Raw genomic sequence first — 21929 nt, 5'->3', positions numbered from 1 at the left:
GGTTGTCCATTCCACTGTGTTGATACTCTTATGTTCATCTTCAAAAGTATGTTTTAGGCTTCTAGTTCATCATGTGGTTCTGTAATTAAGTCGAAGGACTTTGTATTTGAACATTTGAAGGATGTGAATGCTTCTGTAGGGTAGGTTTAAATCAGTTAGGGCATATCATGATGGTTTGGTTTAAATTCGTTTAAGTTAGTGTTTGAATTCCATGCTCATGATTAGTATGTAGCAATGTTCAATGTTCATCGCATATTTAAGTTGGTTATGTATTGAGTGTGGCATGATAATGACTAATTAGTAGGTTTGAATCCCAGGTATCTATTTCCTTAGAAACGTTTCAAAAGGATATGCAACATGTCATTAGGGTCGAAATTTCAAAATCTTGCATTTACCTTATCATAATGTGTTGATTCATCGTTAGTGCTTTATTCAGGCTCCATTGATACGTTTGTGCCAGGTGTGAGGCAGGGGATTCGATCCTTGGTTCGTGGATTTGGGGGTATCTACCCACCCGTGAAATTTGGGCTTAGCTTGGGCCCATATTCTGGGTTCACTTGGAGACAGGATAATGGTCCATTTGGGCCCTATGCGGTTCTGCTTTAAGCAAATTCGCCGCTGATCTTCATGAGCCCAGATTGTTTTCGAACAATTGGTCTTTCTTTATACGCTGATCCCTTTACATGTTAGTGTCAACACCCGCTGAAGTAAGCTTGTTTTTTTACGAATTCCCTATGCTTCTAGTTAATTAGCTAATCACTTTAGTTAATGGAAGTGCGTTATATTAGGCGACACAAATAGTTTATGTCCCTCTATGATTTAGTTTGAATTCCCTTTAATATTGGAATTGAGGCGTGCCATGCCAAACAAAATCTCAAGTGCATGGCCCTCGTGTAATTAATCTTGTTTTGATCCTTAGAAATCGAGGTGCGCCACTTAGCAAATTTTCCATGGCCCCCGCAAAGCTGCCAATGCGTAGTTGCTTTAGGCGCGTTGATTTATTAATTTACCTTCTTAAACTCGGGTGTGCATTTCATATGACCTAAATTCAAATCTTAACAATGTTAACTAAACTGTGTCTCGGATTGCGGGTACATTTCATGTGGCGTGATCCAAAGACGTGTTTTAGATGACGTTGAAATCCTTCTAAAATAAATTAAAGCGGTTATAAAGTTAAAAATTGAACCATAGGTTAAAACATGTATTAAAATCAGATAATATGCCGATTATAATAGTTGAACGACCGTGCTAGAACCACGAAACTCGGGAATGCCTAACACCTTCTTCCGGGTTAACAGAATTCCTTACCCCCCCCCCTTTTCTGTGTTCGCGGACTGTAATACAGAGTCAATCTTTTCCTCGATCGTGATTCATAACCGTTGACTTGGGACACCATAAATTATCCCAAGTGGTGACTCTGAATTTTTAATAAAATAATCTCGTTTCGATTGTCACTTTAAATTGAAAAAAAAAACTCCTTTATACACCCTTTCCGGGAGTGTAGGTAAAAAAGGAGGTGTGACACATGGCAGCCCACCAGTTCAACATTGTGACTCATATGTCACTAAGCTATGTGGTAAAAACTCAATAATAGGTTTTATTTCCATATTATCAAAGGAATGACACTAACCAAGCTTAAGGCCAAAAGATTCTGAACAAAAACAAACGTACCCCTCTCAAATTCCAAGAAACCAAAACGTTATTTCTTGATATTTCGTTAATAAGCAGAACATTGAGACTTCTTCTACAAAATGTTCTCGTTGTAGGCGCTTGTGTTTGCATCTGTTCTTGCTAAAGACCAAAGGTGCTATGGTGAGGCTCAATTGTTTCAAGTACACCTGATAATTAATAAATTAGATTTCTCCTTTAATTTTTGGATATGAAATCGAGCTTCCTACTGGGTATCCTCAAAATCTTTCAAAGTGAAGAAAGATTTTGGCATTGTAGAAACGTTACTCGTCCATGAAATTCTAAGAAGCAGGGGCAAATTTCGTTCAACCAACGAAGGTTTTCCAACGGAATATTATACGGAGTTTTTCCTACTCCAGAAATATTAAGGCTAATTCCTTCCTTCATTTGGCATGATCTCGTCATTACACAAGTTTGATAACGAGGCATAAAGAAAAATTCATATCCCGAAATTTACGTATATTTTGCTAGTCTTGCAAGTTGCATATATTTCCTAGTTTGTAAGTTATAATATTCTCCTTATAGGGAATTCATATTCAGTTGAGTATTTCCTTCTCCCAGTCAAGAGAGTAGAGAATTTATATATATACAGTATTAAAAGTATTTTCATTACCATCTAGCTACAATCGATGGGCAGGCCCCTATTGGGCAACCTTTGATCAGATGGTAAGTTATATACCGATCCTACTGTGGCCGAGCGCCTATGAGCGAGCCCAGTTGGTCGAGATAAAGAGCCTAGTATGGCCGAGCGCCTATGAGCGAGATTACTACGGCAGAGCAGTTATATATATATATATATATATATATACCGAGCCTTATAGGGCCGGACAACTATTTTACTTACTATATTGAGAGAGTTGAGTCAGTATCAGCAGGTAAGCATATCTTCAGATTATCTTGACTTCCAGCTACTTGTAGTTATTATATTATCAGTTCAATTTCAGCTTTCAGTATATTGCCTTACATACTCAGTACATTATTTCGTACTGACTTCCCTTTCCTAGGGGCGCTGCATTTCATGCGTGCAGGTCAGACAGATAGACAGGTAGGTCTCTTCAATAAGTGTTGCCCGAGTTTAGCTTGATCGGTAAGCTCCATGCCTTTCGGAGTTTTCGGGTCTAGAGCCTTATGTACATCTTGTATATATATGTATATATGTTATGAGTAGGTCGGAGAGCCGTTCCGATCATAGTATATCCATCAGTAGAGGCTTGTAAACATATCCTGTCAGTTAGTGCAATATGTTGGGCTTGCGGGCCTTGTATATATATTTGGTTGGTTTGTCAACTATAATAGTTATGACGGCCTTATCGGCCCAGTTTTATATTGACATTTAGTCAGCATTCGCAGTTATCTTGCAATATAGCCCATGACCAAAGTATGACATCATATATTTAGAATCCCTTAGTTGCAAGTTGGTACGCAAGGATAGGTGCGGCACTGGGTGCCGGTCTCGCCCCTAGGTTCAGGGCGTGGCAAAAGTGGTATCAGAGCAGTTCTGTCCTAGAGATTCTACAAGCCGTGTCTTGTAGAGTCTTGTTTATATGTGTGTCGTGCACTACACTTATAAGCAGGCGTCTACAGAGCATTTAGGATTGTCATTCTTTCTTCTTACTCTAGATCGTGTGGTAGATCTCACTTATAAGAATTCAAATTCCAAAAAAAAATTCGTAATAAGACGATACCTACATCCAGAATGAAGGTTGGAAAGAGAGATAGTTGTGGATGAGCTGAGTCAGAGGAATTGGATTTTTGTATGATGCCTACGATAAGTAAATGTGAGGTCTTTAGCAGATCATGGGTGTACTGAAAGGTGTAAGCTTCCTGATAAGAACTCTTAAGGCAAGAATGTCTATCCATCTTTATGGTGAAAGACAATGAGAGATTAAGAAGATAAATACAAGTTTCAACAAGCAAACGAAGCAATATGAAGAAGGGTACGAGGCGCCCAGTTAATAAAGGTTAACAGCGTTTATAATTGAGGTAGAGGAACATAAGCTTTTGAATTATATTCAATAGTAACAGAGGTATATAAAATTGGTCGCACTCATTCCAAATATGCCCTATGGGGGTTAACAGAAGTAGTATAAGAAGATATGAGGGATGAATTATTTTAGTTAGTTGACATTTCCGAAGGATATTGCAAATCTGCTAATAGATCTCTTTATGAGATGCCCAGATGGTGCACTCTAAAATAGTACAGCTAGATATGAGTACTACAAAAATAGGCACTGGAAGCCTTGAAGGGATAAATATTACCTTAGTATGGCTCCCATACCTAGTAGAACGAGAATGCTTGGCAACCCAAAGAGCCAATGGATGAAGCAAGGAGAGCTAAAAGCAAAAGAATGTCATGTTAAAGTTTTCAAAAGAAAGTGATAGGCAGAATTATTAGCAGGGAAATAAGAAAAGAGATAAGGAAGCATTATGAATAAGGTGTGATACAAGGATAACAACGGTAGGTAAAAAAATGATGACAGTATTACAGAGTTTAAAGTCAAGTGAAGGAAAAGACAAAAGATGACAGGCCTTGAGACAATAAAAGAATATAGGTCATAAAGTCATATCCTCATTTCAAAAAATAAGTTCGCAACTCTAACGTGATTAACAGAAGGATTGCCGCAAGGCGAGTAAGGATAATTGATGTCGTGAAACGACGCCAAAGATGAAGAGGTAAAACATCTATAGGTAGATCCTCGTGGCTTCAGCTCTTAGTATACCCTTAAAGGGGGAATATGGAGTGATGTGGCATTAAGTCAGAATTAAATGGTTCTAGTGACTATGAAATGGTAAAGGAAGACTGCGATAAATGAAAGAGGAATGAGATGGCACTTATCCAAATCTTATAGATACGCTACAATTCAAGAATATTGTGCAAGCAAGACATCAAGGAGAGAAAGTAAAGGTTCATGCCCGAACTGTTATTAATAAATAAGGAGCCAGTACGAGACGTAAGTTAAGACAAAGGAAATAACCCAAGAAAGATTATGAGGAATATTGATATGAGAATGGGCCAACGAGTAGTTAGTAATTGGTCAGGAAGATCCCAGTCATGGCTAAACAGGAGGTTACAGATGAGTAATCAGATCGTGTATGATAAACATGGTAGAACCCAATATGGAGAATTCAGCCTCGAAGAATATCATTATAATACTTGATATATATTCAAACAAGATTCGGGGTAGTTAAAGGTACCATATGAGTGTTACAGGGATAAAGAAAGTGCCACTAGGAAGGCAGTTAAAATATCAATTCAGAAGCAACCATACAAGCACAAGGGCATAGAAGTAAGCAACTACGGATGATTATAGGCAAGCAAGGACATCAAAAAGGTCCATAATAAGCTCATAGCTTTACGAGATTCAAGGGTTCTCCCTAAGTACTACTACGAAAGACTATCTGGGGAGATAAGAAAGAAGGCTTCAACCTAAGCACAATGACCTAAAGAGGAAATGGTTGTGTAACAACAATCTCGCAACAACATTGTAAGCATTCCAAAGGAAAATGGCACCTACCGTGGTTAATAAACGGGAAGTAAGAATTTAAAAGTAATATTCGAGATCATATGGGTTGTATGAAAACTCTGGCAAGTGTGGGCACTAAGATAAGCTAAGTATGGATGCAACAAGGGGGCAGAAAGGCCAGGAAAAGTGATAGTTTACGTTGAAAGAAAGCTAAAGTGGAACGAAAGAGTTATTCGATTAATGATCCAGAGTTAGTACGTTATGGATACACTCAAGATTTTGGGACATTATCCAGGCAACATATTTGTTGACAATCATACAGCCATAAAAGACTTCGATATAAGTTTAAAAAAAAGAATTAAGACCATGGCATAGACAAAGGATTGAATGGTTAGAGGATTGTATCATGGATATTCCATAACGCCCATAAAAGGCTAAGGTAATAACTGATACCATGAGCTACAGATCGGAAGATAGCTTAAGCCTACGTAATGGCTGATCAGAAAGAAGAGGAAACTAAAGAATTACATCACCCAAGTAAATCAGGAGTCTGATTATTGAACTTAGAAAAATTATAGAAGTTGTGCTTGAGAACATGACAGAATCAATCTTAAATATCAGATGTTCGAGATAAATAATGCAACAACCATAATCTATAATGGCCCTACAAGGAAGCTAGTTATAAGGAGTGTCAGCCTCATGAGAAGTCAGTAAGAAGCTCCCACCGGATTGTATATGTACCAGAGGTGCGAGTATTATAATAGATCTTCAAGTTATAGACGTGAATTACACCTAGGTAGAAGGGAGGTAATAAAAGAGATAGAAGATACGATGCAAGATTTTAAGGTAAGGAAGGTAAAGGTGAACAATGTACGAGATACTCAAAGGCAGAAGAATGTGAATAGTCCATACTTCGTATAAGAAAGGGTAGTGAGAAGGTGACGAGAATAGATTAGTACTCAGGATTAGGCCCATAAAAATAAGGGAGCTAATGGCTTCTTTATGTTATAGTAAGCTCAGTATAGCCTGAATGGACTCAAAGGAGTTACTCTTCATAAATAGCATTTAGAAGAGATGAAATGATGCCCTAATAGTAGAATAAGGGTGTAATTGTGATAGATAAAGGATGACGTTTGGGCCTTCGATTGAGTAATGATTTGAAAAAAGGGATTCATGAATTGTACTGGATTAAAATACCCGTGTAAGAGAATCACCTTGGGATGATATAGAATACGGTTATTGAAGTACAGTATCGCCGCTAAGTGGATCAGGAAAATTACTTCGAATATTCCTTGATGTAACGTAAGCCCTAGTGGCCAAGTATTACATAAGAAGTTTCAAGTTATCAGTGGTATATTGTAGATTAATATTGAGGTGAATCAACAATGCATGGACAAAAGTCACAAAGTATGAGATGAGATTAGGCTGTCATTCTAAAGATGAGCATTAACAAGGAAGCATTAAAGGACATAAATTTATATATATAGAATAAGCAACGAGAGTAAGTTGAGATTTGGTAGCAAAAAAGACCTCAGCAACGATAAACTAAAGTAAGAGTTATGGCAGTAAATTCATACGGATGACTAAACGAAACTATGCGATAAGATATAGCAATATTCGTGAATTCAACAATGTACCGAGCGAAGAACTTCAGTATACTCATAGATGCCCAAAGGGGCATCCTCACGCTCTACATATGAAGCCTAGAGATTGGGCACCCTTACAAGGTCAAAATCGTACGGGCTGCATGATGAAAGGTAGCAACAGTTACGAGATTGGAAGGATTCCGACTACAAGTTGTGGTGTGAGAAGGAGGCCTAGGGGGGAATGCCCTGGACTTTGGACTTATTCACAGAACAGTCGCCTAGATGGAAAGGAAAGTTCTAAAGTATTCGGAAGATATAAGTTATGAAAATAATAAGTGCATCAGTAAACATTCGAGGACGAATGTTCCAAAGGGGGGAATAATGTTACGCCCCGCAGTATTACATCGATGTTATGCTCTGCAATAATATATTACGATGATGTTACACTTCGCACTAATAAGTTACGACAATGTTGCACCCTGCAGTATTTTGCGTTGAATTTGTCGTAAGGTAATTGACATCAGTCCAAGGAAAAGATTATTTGGAGATTATAAGGATTATGCTATTTCAAACAAGTGATAAGTAAATTCGTGAAGGTGATAGGGGAAGCAAGTCAAAGAAAATAAATTTTTGTCCAAATTTAGCTTGTTGGAAAAAATATATGGCCCGAGCTAAAATACACGGTATTTATGATTTAGTGCCATACAAGATACCCCATGGCCATGATAGTAAGGTGTATAAAGTATATTAAAAGTGAGTAGTATTTTAAGAGTGAGAATAATTCTCAATCATGCGGGTAATTGATTAATTAATGAGTAACGAGATACTACCTAGTTAATTAATAACTAGTGGTGGATTAATTTAAAATTTTGGATAAGGATCCAAAGCATGAACATGGCAGCCCACCAGTTCAATATTTGTGACTCATATGTCACTAAGCTATGTGGCAAAAACTCAATAATAGATTTCATTTCCATATTATCAAAGGAATGCCACTAACCAAGCTTAAGGCCAAAAGATTCTGAACAAAAAAAACGTACCCCTCTCAAATTCCAAGAAACAAAAACATTATTTCTTGCTATTTCGTTAATAAGCAGAATATTGAGACTTCTTCTACAAAATGTTCTCGTTGTATGCGCTTGTGTTTGCATCTGTTCTTGCTAAAGACCAAAGGTGTTATGGTGAGGCTCAATTGTTTCAGTTACACCTGATAATTAATAAATCAGATTTCTCCTTTAAATTTTGGATATGAAATCGAGCTTCCTGCTGGGTATCCTCAAAATCTGTCAAAGCGAAGAAAGATTTTGGCATTGTAGAAACATTACTCGTCCATGAAATTCTAAGAAGCAGGGGCAAATTTCGTTCAATCAACGAAAGTTTTTCAACGGAATATTATACAGAGTTTTCCCTACTCCAGATATGTTAAGGCTAATCCCTCCTTCATTTGGCATGATCTCGTCTTTACACAAGTTTGATAACGAGGCATAAAAAAAATTCATATCCTAGAATTTACGTATATTTTGCTAGTCTTGCAAGTTGCGTATATTTCCTAGTTTGTAAGTTATAATATTCTCCTTATAAGGAATTCATATTCAGTTGAGTATTCCATTCTCCCAGTCAAGAGAGCATAGAATTTACATATATACAGTATTAAAAGTATTTTCGCTACCATCGAGCTACAATCGATGGGCAAACCCCTATTGGGCAACCTCTGATCAGATGGTAAGTTATATACCGATCCTACTGTGATCGAGCGCCTATGAGCGAGCCCAGTTGGTCGAGATAAAGAGCCTAGTATAGACGAGCGCCTATGAGCGAGCCTACTACGGCAAAGAAGTTATATATATATATATATACCAAACCTTATAGGGCCGGACAACTATTTTACTTACTATATTGAGAGAGTTGAGTCAGTATCAACAGGTAAGCATATCTTTAGATTATCTTGACTTCCAGCTACTTGCAGTTATTATATTATCAGTTCAGTTTCAGCTTTCAGTATATTGCCTTACATACTCAGTATATTATTTCGTACTGACATCCCTTTTCTAGGGGCGCTGCATTTCAGCGTGCAGGTTAGACAGATAGACGAGTAGGCCTCTTCAATAAGTATTGCCCGACTTCAGCTTGATCGGTAAGCTCCACGCCTTTCGGAGTTTTCGGGTCTAGAGCCTCATGTACATATTGTATATATATGTGTATATGTTATGAGTAGGTCGGGGAGCTATTCCGATCATAGTATATCCATCAATAGAGGCTTATAGACATATCCTATCAGTTAGTGCAATATGTTGGGCTTGCAGGCCTTGTATGTATATTTGATTGGTTTGTCAACTATAATAGTTATGACGGCCTTGTCGGCCCATTTTTATATTGACATTTAGTCAGCATTCGCAGTTATCTTGCAATGTGGCCCATGACCAAAGTATGACATCATATGTTCAGAATCCCTTAGTTGCAAGTTGGTACGCAAGGATAGGTGAGGCACTGGGTGCCGGTCTCGCCCCCCAGGTTCGGGGTGTGACACAGTCATCAGGTATCGTATGATCTGCCAAGAAGTCTGGAAATGCTTGTACTTTTACAGCCTTTTGAGGGAAGTACAAAATTTCGAATTGTTGAAATTAGAGGTACCATCTCGCTAGTCGATCACTAAGAACAGGTTTTGACATCACGAACTTGATGGGATTTGCCTTAAAAACAAGACGAACAATATGAGCTCTAAAGTAGTGCTTAAACTTTTAAATTGAGAAGACTAGCGTCAAACACAACTTTTCAATTGGCGAATAATTTAGTTCGTTCGGTGTCATCATCCTGCTCAAGTAGTAAAGAGAGTTTTCTTTCCCCTCACTATTTTCTTGGGCCAACAGTGCTCCAACAGACCTTTCTTGTGCCGTAATGTATAGTATCAATGGCTTTCCCGGTATAGGGGCTGCTAAAACTAGAGGCTTCACCAAGTAGGATTTAATGCTCTCAAAGGCATTACTGCACAATTGGTCCCATTTGTAAGGGACATCTTTCTTCATAAGGCGACTGAATGGTTGACACCTCCCAGCTAGGTTCGAGATGAATCTTTTAAGGTACGCTAACTTTCCTTGTAGACTTTTCAATTCATGGATATCCCGAGGCTCAGGCATTTTCAAAATGGCATCCACTTTGGCTTGATCAATTTCGATCCCTCGATGTCAGACAATGAAACCAAGGAACTTTCCAGAAGTAACTCCAAAGGTACATTTCCATGATGTATCCTAAGTTGGTACCTCCGGAGCAATTCAAATACCATCCTTAAGTCCTTCAAGTGGTCTCCCTTCTCTCTTGATTTTACCACCAAGTTGTTAACATAGCATTCGACATTCTTGTTGAGAAGATCGTCGAAAATGTTCTGCATAGCCCTTTGGTAAGTAGCATCAGCGTTCTTCAAGCCAAAAGGCATTACCTTGTAGCAATGAATACCCTTTGGGGTACGGAATGCAGTAAGTTCTTCATCTTTTGGTGCCATGCGTATTTGGTTATAGCCCGATGAACTGTCCATAAATGACATTGCCTCGTACCCAGTAGTAGCATCGATCATCAGTTCTGGAATGGGAAGCGGGAACTCATCTTTCGGACACGCATTGTTAAGATCCCTAAAGTCAACGCACACTCGAATCTGGCCATTTTTCTTCCTGACAGGGACAATACTTGAAACCCATGTTGGGTATTTAACTTTACGAATAAAGCCAGCTTCGATGAGTTTGTTAACTTCTGTTTCAATCAAGGGAACCAAGTCCGACCTAAAATGCCTTTGAGCTTTTTTAAAAGGGCGAGCACCATTTTTGACTGCAAGGTGATGGACTGCTACTTTCGGGTCCAAGCCAAGCATCTCTTTGTAACTCCAAGCGAAGACGTCCCTGAACTCCTTGAGTGACTCAATATAAGTGCTCTTTTCATCAGCTTCTAGTAAAGCACTTAGGCAAGTGGGTCTTGGCTCTTCATCGATGCCAAGGTTGACTTCTTTTAAGGCATCAACTGTCGTCTTCACTCCTTCTTCAAGTTCAGGTGGAGCATCTTTCGCATCTTCATCTTCTTGAGGGTCCCCATCATTGAAGGATATGTGATAACACGGTGAAACATGCTCCAATTCTGCATTATCCTCCATTAAAGACGGAACACCATTCTCGCCTTGTATAGTGACATGATACGAAGAACCTACACTTTCTTCATCTTCACCATGTTCCTTAGTGTAAACCATAGTATATGGCTTTACCTTTAGTACTTCTTTACATGAAACCACAAGTTTTGTTTGTCGCCTCATTCTTGAAGGAACCAAACTTTGGAAATCATTAGAGATCTTCTGGATTTTGGGTGGAGCAGGTGTTCTTATGCTTTGAAAATTTCTCTAGAACTTGTTTCCCTTCTTTAATGGACCCAATCTCTCAAATACAGAAGTTCTCACAATTGATTTTCCAAGTCGGTCAAAGACAGAAGGCCTGTTAGAAGCGGCAGATTCGTCTTCTACAGTGATGTAATTGCTACTCACCCTTCTTATTGAGATGTGCACTGGTGACGGTTTCTTGTATCCCAAACCGTCACGTGGTTGTCTCGTTGTAGCTTTTGATGGTAGATTCCCTAACTTTAATGGCTCATTAGGATTGTATCCAGCTTTTGCAAATAGCCTATAAGCGTTAGGATCAAAACCTTCATATGTTCGCTTTGTAGGGAGTGCCACATTCTGCAAACGATTTTGGGCCACAAACCCTGCAAACGACATTGAGGACGATTTTACTGCCTCAATTCGTTTGACTGGTATAGTTAAATCCTTTAGTATGTTAGCTTGGAGATTAGATGATTCACCTTTATCTTTATTCCTTTTAGGGACATATTGGAGTGCATGACTTACTTTCTTGCCATAAGATGCAATACCCCCTTTATTAGATTTATTCACGTTGGCATGTACCTCCTCAGTAACAGCTTTGGCTTTACCAATAGTCACCTTAGCTCTTTTAGTTATGGGCTCGTCATTCTTGCTTTTCATGCCACCACCAACTTTTATCTCCTTCACAATGCGGTTCTTCAAGTAGAACTTTGCATCGGCGAAGTGTGACTCAACATCGGTGAATAGCTCATCATCAGCAACTATCTTCTTCTCGACTTCACCCTCATAGTATTTCAAACATTGATGGTAGGTAGATGGAACCACTTTGTTCTCATCTATCCAAGGCCTTCCAAGCAAGACGTTGTATGAAGTCTTTGCATCGATCACATGTAGCCATGCACTTGATTGCATATCTTCAATGGTGATTTCCAGCCTGATCGTGCCTATGGATCTTTACCCCCCCCCCCCTGGTTGAATCCTTGGATCATCACACGACTTTCTGAGAGTTAGTTCATGGGAATACCAAGTTCTTTCATAGTGAGAATTGGTAAAATATTCACTAAGGATCCTCCATCAACCAAAATTCGATTTACCTTTTCATCACGCATATAGCCAATCAGGTACAATGGGCAGTTATAAAGAGTGTCACCTAGCAGAAGATCGCCATTTGTGAATGTGACTTTTTCCTCACAGCATTAATTTCTTGAGGAGTGGACTCGATGAGGTTTTCCAAAGATGGAGCCAACGGTAGGACATCACTCTTTTCTTCCCCTTTATCAGTATTGCAACAAGAGGCCTCAATACCCTCATAGGAAATCTTCGTGCGGAACCAACTTGGTAAGAACTCCTCCAAGGTCACTGGATGTCGTGGCTTTTGAGGGTGCACCTCCACTTTTGCTTTCTTCAAATATTTAACTAGATTCAATTTCCTTGGTCTTTTTACCATAATTTTCCTTGTTGGTTGTTCTATTTTCTTTTCGTGGGCTTTTTTTGTGGTGCCTACGATGAGTCACCAATGTCCAACCTTCATCATAATTAGGTTGATTGACTTCGGCTTTGTTGCTCTCCAGTAATTCTTCATCTTTACTTTTTTTAAAACCACATAATTCATCCGGACTGAATGAGCCAAAGGTGATAGAGACTTGGTTTACGCTTGCTTTCTCATCTTCAAGCACGATCTTCTTTTCGCGAGCCAAGTCCATTACTTTGTCCTTGAAGACAAAGCACTTCTCCAGAGGGTGGCTTACAAGTCAGTGATATTTGCAGTAATTTGGGTCATTTTGTTTCCCAGCTTCATTTGGTCGCTTCATCTCCGGAAGCTCAATAAGATTTAACTCGAGGAGTTCTTCGAAAATGGCTGGCACATCAGAATCCAGAAATTGGTACTCCTTCTCTACTTTTTGCTCACCTTCGTCGTTACCTTCACAGGTGATGTGTTGACATTCATAGATTCTTTGCTTTCAGACTTGGGTACGAACTTGCCCCACTTCCTGACTTCTTGCTTGTCATTCCCTTTGCGAGGTTCATAGATGGGCAGCCTTTCATTTCCAGCGGGGCCATGCTCAATTCTATGTCATAGGCACGAGTTGCTAGTCCTTCAAATATGACAGGCTTGATACCTTGCAAGATGTAGCGCAATACTCAATGCATGCCTTGGATGCACATATCTATGCCTGAAGCTTCACTAAGCCTGTCTTTGCAGTTGAGGCTTACATTCCTCGAACGATTGATAAAGTCGATAACTGGTTCCCCCTTTCGTTGACGAGTATTTGTAAGTTCTATTATACTCACAGTACGTCTCGTACTATAAAAGCGATTGAGGAACTCTTGCTCTAGTTGATCCCAGCTATCAATATATCCAGCCTTGAGGTCTGTGTACCAGTCAAAAGCATTTCCTTTTAGCAAGCGGACAAACTGCTTGATGAGGTAATCTCCATAAGTCCCAGCATTGTTGTACGTCTCCACGAAGTGCGCCACATGTTGCTTTGGGTTACCTTTACCATCAAACTATTGAAACTTTGGAGGTTGATAGCTAGCAGACATCTTCAACATATCGACCCTTGCAGTGTACGGCTTTGCATACGTAAGGGAGGATTTGACAGCAACCTCATATTTGTTCTTAATGGTTCCTTCGATGAACTCCTTCAGTTGATCGATTAGAATCATCCCTTCAGATGAGACAGGGATAGCCTTAGTGGATGCTACTTGTCTTGGGGGAGAGTCACTCTCTAGAACTTTTGGGAGCTTGCCGGGTGCGTGGGTGGATTCTTCTTCAATCAAGATTCTCACCCTGTCTGTTAGCTTATTGATTCTAGCCTCTTGATTTTGCATGCATTTGGTCAAGCCAGTGATTACTTCCGTCAAGTTTGCCAACTGCTCTTCCACAGATGAAGTATTTGTCACCATAGCTTGCATGATTATCGTGGACGACGGAGACTAGCATGGATTTTCACACAGATTGATCCTTGATCGGCTCACGCTATATGGTGTAAGTGGGGAGGATCCATCACTTAAAGCATTATCATCTTCCTTCACAGTAGAGTGCTTAGATCCGGAGAGGTCAAGCAGAGCAAGAGTTTTCTTGATCTTTTCAGCAACATCGCTTCCTCCTTCAGGTGCGTTTGTGGAAGATCTTGCTCCTTTTGAGGATGAAGATCCGAAAACAGGGGTTGACGCGGACGGCACTTGGGGTGCTTGTTGTCCTAAAGAGCTTGCTTTGCTCCTCGTAACTGGTCTGAAGCTTCCAAAGGTAACATCGAGGATGCTTTCCACATCAGCATAGAACCTGGAGTTAGCAGCCTTGGTGGAAGTTGAACCGGAGTTGATTTTCTTTGAAACCATTTCAATGTTCTTGGACTTTGGTGATTGAAAAGTTGAGATGAGAGGTAGAGATTGTCCCACCGGGCGTGCCAGAATTTGTAGACAATAAATTGCGTCAAGAAAATAAAATCAAGACCGTAAATATCGCAACAATCGTAGTATTTTATTTCGAATATTTGAGTGTTACAATCTCTATGAATCCTCTGATTCTACTTTTCGATAATAAATAAATTCAAGGGCCTTTGAGCTTGGTCTTGAATATGTAGTTATTGCCACGAACGATGATCTTGCTCTTGAGCTTGAGCTTGATTGCTTGGACTTGAATACTTGAATTGTTCTTCGTTCTTGAGCTTGAACTTGATTTCTTGAACTTGAACTTGATTGCTTGAAGCTTGAAACTTGTAGAGAAATTTGCGGCGTTTGATCCACGAGCTCTCTCTTGCTTCTTGTTATAACTTCTGGTGTTTATTCTGAGTTATGAAGACCCATATTTATAGTTGTGGAAAGGAGGAGTTGTGATAAGAACAAACTCTTTCCGATCAATCAAATTGAAGTGTGACATGGCCGCATTTGATTGGCCAGAACATGTCATTTGCACACGTGGCGCGATTTCATTGGCCTTTCAGTGTGACTGGGCATGCCTTGTCATTTTGACACGTGGCATGGTCCTATTGGCTCTTCCGCTTGACTTGGCGTGCCACGTCATTTGACACGTGGCACCAAACTGGGCCTCTAGGAATATGGCATCTTGGGCTTAATGAAGTGGGCTCATCACTTTTAGCCCAATTAAATGGGCTAGCCCAATGAATTAAGACTTATTTATTTAATCCATATATATTGGACTTATATAATTAATTCAATTATATTAGCCCATAATATTTATTTGGACTAGTATATTTAAAATATAGTCGAAATTATTTATTAAATTTAAATTCAATAAATTTTACATGCCCTACAAATGCACATAAGGATAAAAGAGTAAAAACAAATTGAATTTTTTCTTGATTACCTAATTGGACACTTATTTTGAACCAAAATAAAAATAAGGATAAAAGAGTAAAAACAAATTGAATTTTTTCTTGATTACCTAATTGGACACTTATTTTGAACCAAAAAAAAAAAAAAAAAAATTGATCACTGAATCGCATGGAACAATTGCTAGTGAATATATAATTATTTGATTTTAGGTGGAGCGGATATGGCCTTAAGCGGGTTACATAAGCACCCACAGAAAGAATACCATAGGCTATAGAAAAAGACATGACCATTCCCGATGACCAATTGATTCATTTTCATTCAATTTTTATTTTTTAAAATTAATTGTGGAAGAGAATATTCAACCTCCATTTACGACAAAACTTAAGTGCATACCAGATCCTTTTTGTTCTCTTCTGTGTATGTATAAAAGAAAGAGTTTAACTATTATCATGAGCAACAATATATAAAAAAATTATACAATAAGATCATTTATTGGATAATTATAGATTAATATAAATATTAATTTGTAATATGATAAAAATGATAACTAACATAACATACTATCATAAGTTGAAATGTTATGATAATATAATTATAATTTTACTCTGTTATATTGTTTAAACGGAAAAGGGTCATATATGCCAGTAAACTATACGAATTAGGACAAATATGCTCGTCGTTAATAGTTTGGCATAGATATGCCCAATCCGTTCAATACTTGTTCATTTATGCTCTTAGTTTAACGGAACCACTATTTTGTCTTTCTTAAATAATTAATAACCAGACCTAACTAAAATCTTCTGACCCGATCCGTTAGGACCCGACCCACCCTTATTTCAAAGATATTTTTTGATATATTATTTTTGTTTGATTGAGAAACTGTGTGATAATCATATTTATTTATTTGAGTAATTTGATTATCGAATTTTTTATACATCATTTCGGGAAGTAATCCTACTAAAAGTAGTACTATTGATATTTATTTATTATTTTAATAATATAATATTTGAATTAGTTTGTGCTTTCTTCAATCATTTTACCTTCTATTTTTATTTTTCTCAGTAGTGCTTGTTATGAAATAATATTTGTTATGAAATAATTAATTAATAAAAATGGAAAAAAAAAAAAGCACCACTGTTTTAACAGTGGTATTTTCTATGAAATAATATTTGTTATGAGATAATTAATTAATAAAAATGGAAAAGAAGCATCACTGTTTTAACAATTTATTAATTATTTCATATCAAATTTGTAATGCAGAAAATAATCCAATAAACTAATAATCAATCATATAATGATCACTTATCTAAACAAAAAAATGGATCCATCAGGTTAAGTTATAGTGAACATGGAGTTATCTGTATTTGTATTGGTAAAAAATATAAATAGATTGTGGGAAAAATAAAAATAGATGGTAAAATGATTGAAGAAAGCACAAACTAATTCGAATATTATATTATTAAAATAATAAATAAATATCAATTCCTACTTTTAGTAGGATTACTTCCTGAAATGATGTTTAACAAAAAAAAAATCGATTATCAAATTACTCAAATAAATAAATATGATTATCACACAATTTCTCAATCAAACAAAAATAATATATCAAAAAAATATCTTTGAAATAAGGTTGGGTCGGGTCCTAACGGATCGGTCAGTAGATTTTAGTTGAGTCCGGTTATTAATTATTTAAGAAAGACAAAATAATGGTTCCGTTAAACTAAGGACATGAATGAGCAAGTATTGAACGGATTGGGCATATCTGTGCCAAACTATTAATGACGGGCATATCTGTCCTAATTCACATAGTTCACTGTCATATATGGCCCTTTTCCGTTGTTTAAATCTAAACGAAAAGGCTGTATATACTGCTTTAATTGTAAAGCCTAAAAATAAGGTGCTCATTATCTCCAACTTAAAAACCCACATGGAAGAGTTAAATGCAACATGAAGTAGGACTAGCAAAAGTCTTTTATCTAATGGAGCACATGACTCTGTTTCCTATATATATGATCTGCTCTTGACTCTTGTCCATTTCGAATAGGGCCCTACCCCATGTGACTCCATAATCTTAAAATGGTTTCTCATTTATTACTGTGACTCTCATGATTAAAAAATTAGGAGAGCAAAGAGATTACTATTAAAATTGCTCTCTCAATTGAGATTATCAATAGTGTACATGGTGTCAATGGATCGTTAAGCTTATGACTTTGGCATTGACACCCTTTATAAACCCACACTTTGATGGAAATGAACATGAAACAGCCCATACAACTTGATTTTGGTAATCATCAGAGCAAAGCTATAGCTTTATATTAATGTCGAAAATGATCATAATTACAAACTTTGACTTGGGTGGTTACTGTGTTCTCCACCAAATCCAGTAGTTGAAAATTTGCAGAATTAAGCACTTCACATGTGAGCATTTAAGGCTAAAGCATGCAAATTTCCAAAGCAATTGTTGCCCACATACATTGTTAAAGTAGGATAGCTACGCCTGAGGAGTGAACCAAATGTAGCATGTGAAGTTAATAATCATATTGAAACTTTTCTATATTTGGGAGATGGGCGATTCCAGCGTGTCACAGGGTGTATTATCAAATGGAGAGTGTCAAATTTCTCCCCTATATTTCATATTCAAATAGATCTTTCCATTATTCAATGGTTCAATATAACAATTATCAATAATCATTTTAAATGTTAAATTAATTCACTAGATGCACAAATCGTTTGTGAGTAATTTTTCCCCCTCATCAGATAACTAAGATAGAGAAATTCGTCATGATTGTTACAATATTTACGGATAGCTATTACTAGGTCACCTGCCTGATTAGGGTTTCCATCCGAATTTGTACTTGAATGGAAACATATTGAATGAAAAAGATTATTACTTTTAAGCAATTCCTGTGATGATCATAATGATGCGTAAAAAAAATGCTGGAAGTAAAGAAAAATACACGTACGACCTCTAATTTTGAATTTAAATTCAATTTATCCCGTTATTTCTTTATTTATATCATAAATATACATGTGAAATTTTAATCCAAATTTTGAACTCATTAAAGTTAAACTGATATCTGCCTCTGTCTCGTATCGGGTATTGTATCAGAAGATATGCTCGTTGACTTTGATCCTTTCTAGGTATGCTCGAAATTAGTTTCTAGAAGGTCAAAATAATTGTTTGTCCCATATCTAATTGACTTTGATCCTTTCTAAGTATGCTTGTTAGTTTCTAGAAGGTCAAAATAATTGTTTGTCACATATCTAATCCGTCCAAGCTACGAATATCTGTAAAGTTCAGATAATAAACCAAGTAGGGATTAGAGAAAAAGTAATTCTTAACGACTGGAGATAATGTTTTACGCATTATCAACATTCAGAAAGTTTATTGTGTAATATAACTCGAACTTGTTCGCCTGCTCAATATTGGAAAATAAATAACGCCAATAGTAATGGTCTAAAATTGCGAGGCCCTATTCAACTTAAGGGAGTACATATTTTTCTTGTCTAGGTAAAAAAGGAAATTATATTTAATTGAATAATATATATATCGGTTTCATAATTAAACTACTCCATATATTAAACTTGACTAAATGAGAGTGTAACGAATATGACAAAAAAACAAGCTAGTCATCTTTCCTAGAATTCAACATACTAATCTTAGTATAATAAATATTTCGATTCTTAGGAAACACGAGGTTAAATGATAGACACATATCATATTAGAAAAGAACGAAATTCCTCTAAGAATAAGCTAAATATACACTAATGTTAAAACAGTCATACCTGGCCCAAAAAAAAAAAAAGAATGAGGATGTCACATCCATACCTAGGTAAAATTCTAGTACTTGAGGTAAGAAACAAAAACATAATGCAACAAATAGAATCCCCAAATGGAAAAGCAAAAAAATTCCTTCTAAATTAGCAAATCGTCATTTTCATCAAAAAGCCAACTCTCCAGCATTACTGACAAGGGTACTTGATCATCCACTTCTCTTTTACTAATTTCACAGTGTAATTTACCAGCCTCAAGTGTCAAACTCTGTGAAAATTGATCTGAATTTGACTGTTCAAATGAATCGAAACTGGAAAGTGACTCAAATTCCTCGGTGGTGGCATTGTTATTACTTGAGAGTTGAGTACTTGATGAAGCTTTTGATTGCTCAGAAATGTTTGTTGAATCACTTCTGGTCCATTGTTTAAGCAATTTGGCTATGTTTTCAGCACTTGATGCGTAAGTAGAAGTAGACACTTTTCCTTCTTGTTTTATGTATGAGTAACAGCCAAGATTTATAGGCTTCACATCAGTGGTCGTATATTCAGGAATTGGGCTTGACTTATCCAGTGACAGGGCATTTTGTAAAGCTTGTTTGGCTGTGTTTATATCAGTTTGAAGTGTCCTTTCCCACTGGCCTCTCGAGGTTGAGTTTGATGGTGATAAACAAGATCCATCTTTAGAGTATAAATCACTTGATTCGAGCTTTTTCAACTTTTTCTTTAAATGAGTATTCCAATAGTTTTTGACATCGTTGTCTGTTCTCTCCGGGAGATATGAAGCTATGGCAGCCCATCTGTTACAGGGACACAACAATTAGTTAGTAACATAAATTTATATATTCTTTAATTGAACTTAGTACCAAGGAAACACGTAATTATTACTCCCTCCGGTCCAAAATAAGTAATTTTTTGATTGTTTTCACACTTAAAAAATTAACCTTTTAATATTAATTAGCAATGAAATTGATCATATTAACTTTTACTATCTCTTCATATAAACATATGCTCCAAGTTAATTACTTCAACGGCAATGTAGGAAAAAAAATAATTAATTCTTTCTTGAAATCTGAAAAAATTACTTATTTTGGACCAGAAGAAAAAAGCCAAAAATTCACTTATTGTGGACAAGAGGGAGTATTATTTTTGAAACAATTACTCCTAAACTCTTCTAGTAACGAAGAATACATGAGCAGAAATTGGCAACATCTCATTCTGTCAATGGAACAATATTCTTACACCCCATATGTACAGTGCTTGAAATCTAAAGCATGGACAATATAAAATAGGTGTTCAATATTAGGTAAACCAAAAATCAGGATGAGTCTGTTTATGAGATAAGAATTGTGTAAGACCATATAAGAGACAGCAACACGTCTTATTAACCAATATGGGACAATCTTATATCAATCGAACATCTAAACTATAAAAAGACAACTCGGTGCACCAGGTTTCCACTATGCGCGGGGTCCAAGGAAGGACTAGACCGCACGGCTTGAACTAATGACCTCCTTTTCACCTTTTCACGTGACATCAACTTTACCCGTCCCCTAATATTTCAAACCCGGAAAAAAAAAATACTACTACAAATTAAAAAAAAATAAAAATAGGTGTAAGGGAATGAGAGTGTACTTGTTGCCTAAGAGAGCCTGAAGCTGGATAATCATTTTCTCCTCTTGATCAGTGAAACTGCCTCTCTTAATTCCCGGTCTGAGGTAATTAGTCCACCTTAGCCTGCAGCTCTTGCTACATCTGCGCAACCCTACATGAAAACAAACACTTGAGTTAATTAACTCATTACACTTTGAAATATCCAATATTACTAAACTCAGATTATGAGAAACAAAAGAAATTAACCTGTATTAGTGGGAACTGCTCTCCAATTCCCAGGACCATGTTCTTGAACATAAGAGACCAACATAATATCTTCTTCAGGAGTCCATGGTCCTTTCTTCACCCCTATTTTATCACAACAAGGTGGTCTACCCATCTCTCCCCTCTGTTTTCAACTCTTTTTGTAATATTCCTCGTCTTTTTTTATATATACGAAAATGGGTAGTCTTCTAACTTTTTCTTCTCTTCTTGGAAAAAGCAGAGACAAAGGTCTAAGGGGCTAAGGTTTGTTTGATCTGCATATATAGAAAAAAAGAAGACCTGTTAAGTGATGTGAGAGACAATACGCTGACCCGAAATTAAATTAAATAAGTATAGGAATAGTGAAAAGAGTCAAAAGGTGACAGCAAGAGCATTTACTCTTGCCATGGGAGCTGATGAGCTAAAGTCAGCGGCTTCTCTCTCTTTTTCTGCTTCCTCGAAACCGCGTGGGCATTCAATGTTCTCTATATTATTGCTTCTCGCCATTAACAATCCTAATTAAGGCTTTGTATGCTTTTTACTAGCTCTACTGCCTCATCAATTAAAGCTAACTGTGGTAACACTGATCCAAAGCTTTCATAGACTCATTGTAATTTAACAACGTTTTTTTCCCTATTTCTAAACAAGAGTTGTTTTCAGGGAACAAGGGGTTCCTTCCTTTATATTTTGGACTCTGCTCTACCCTGAAATGAGATTAAGTAATTAAAAAAAAAAAGGCACTTCAGTGGCGGAGGCAGGATCTCCACGAAGGGATTCAAAAAAAAAATTTGTACCTAGTGGGAATTAAACTCATGATCTTGTGTAGATTTTGAACCTCCTTGACCATTAAACTACACTTTTGGATTGTGTTAAGGGGGTACAAAACTTAATATAAAAAGAGGTAAAAAACAG

General features: G+C 37.1%; 1 protein-coding gene across 1 annotated transcript; it reads right to left on the bottom strand.

The window, feature by feature from the left end:
- Positions 1-19088: 19088 nt before the first annotated feature.
- On the bottom strand, positions 19089-21704 carry LOC104233590 (myb-related protein 306-like). Its single transcript, XM_009787006.2, has 4 exons — positions 21417-21704; positions 21021-21292; positions 20796-20925; positions 19089-19960 (listed from the first exon to the last, which is right to left on the bottom strand). Exons 2-4 carry the CDS (start codon positions 21151-21153, stop codon positions 19306-19308), a joined length of 918 nt encoding a protein of 305 aa, XP_009785308.1. The 5' UTR covers positions 21154-21292; positions 21417-21704; the 3' UTR covers positions 19089-19305.
- Between the last annotated feature and the right edge of the window lie 225 nt (positions 21705-21929).

This window comes from Nicotiana sylvestris, chromosome 2 (assembly GCF_000393655.2).
Source record: "Nicotiana sylvestris chromosome 2, ASM39365v2, whole genome shotgun sequence".
Lineage (NCBI taxonomy): Eukaryota > Viridiplantae > Streptophyta > Magnoliopsida > Solanales > Solanaceae > Nicotiana > Nicotiana sylvestris.
Note: the sequence above shows the minus strand (reverse complement) of the source record. Positions and strands in the feature narration are given on the sequence as shown.

What these genes read in the sequence shown, in the direction of transcription:
- LOC104233590 (XM_009787006.2), bottom strand. Translation starts at nt 21,153, where the DNA reads ATGGGTAGACCACCTTGTTGTGATAAAATAGGGGTGAAGAAAGGACCA. An exon ending in AGCAGTTCCCACTAATACAG is followed by an intron (nt 20,926 to 21,020) that starts GTTAATTTCTTT and finishes GTTTTCATGTAG; the next exon opens with GGTTGCGCAGATGTAGCAAG. An exon ending in CAGGCTCTCTTAGGCAACAA is followed by an intron (nt 19,961 to 20,795) that starts GTACACTCTCAT and finishes TCCCTGTAACAG; the next exon opens with ATGGGCTGCCATAGCTTCAT.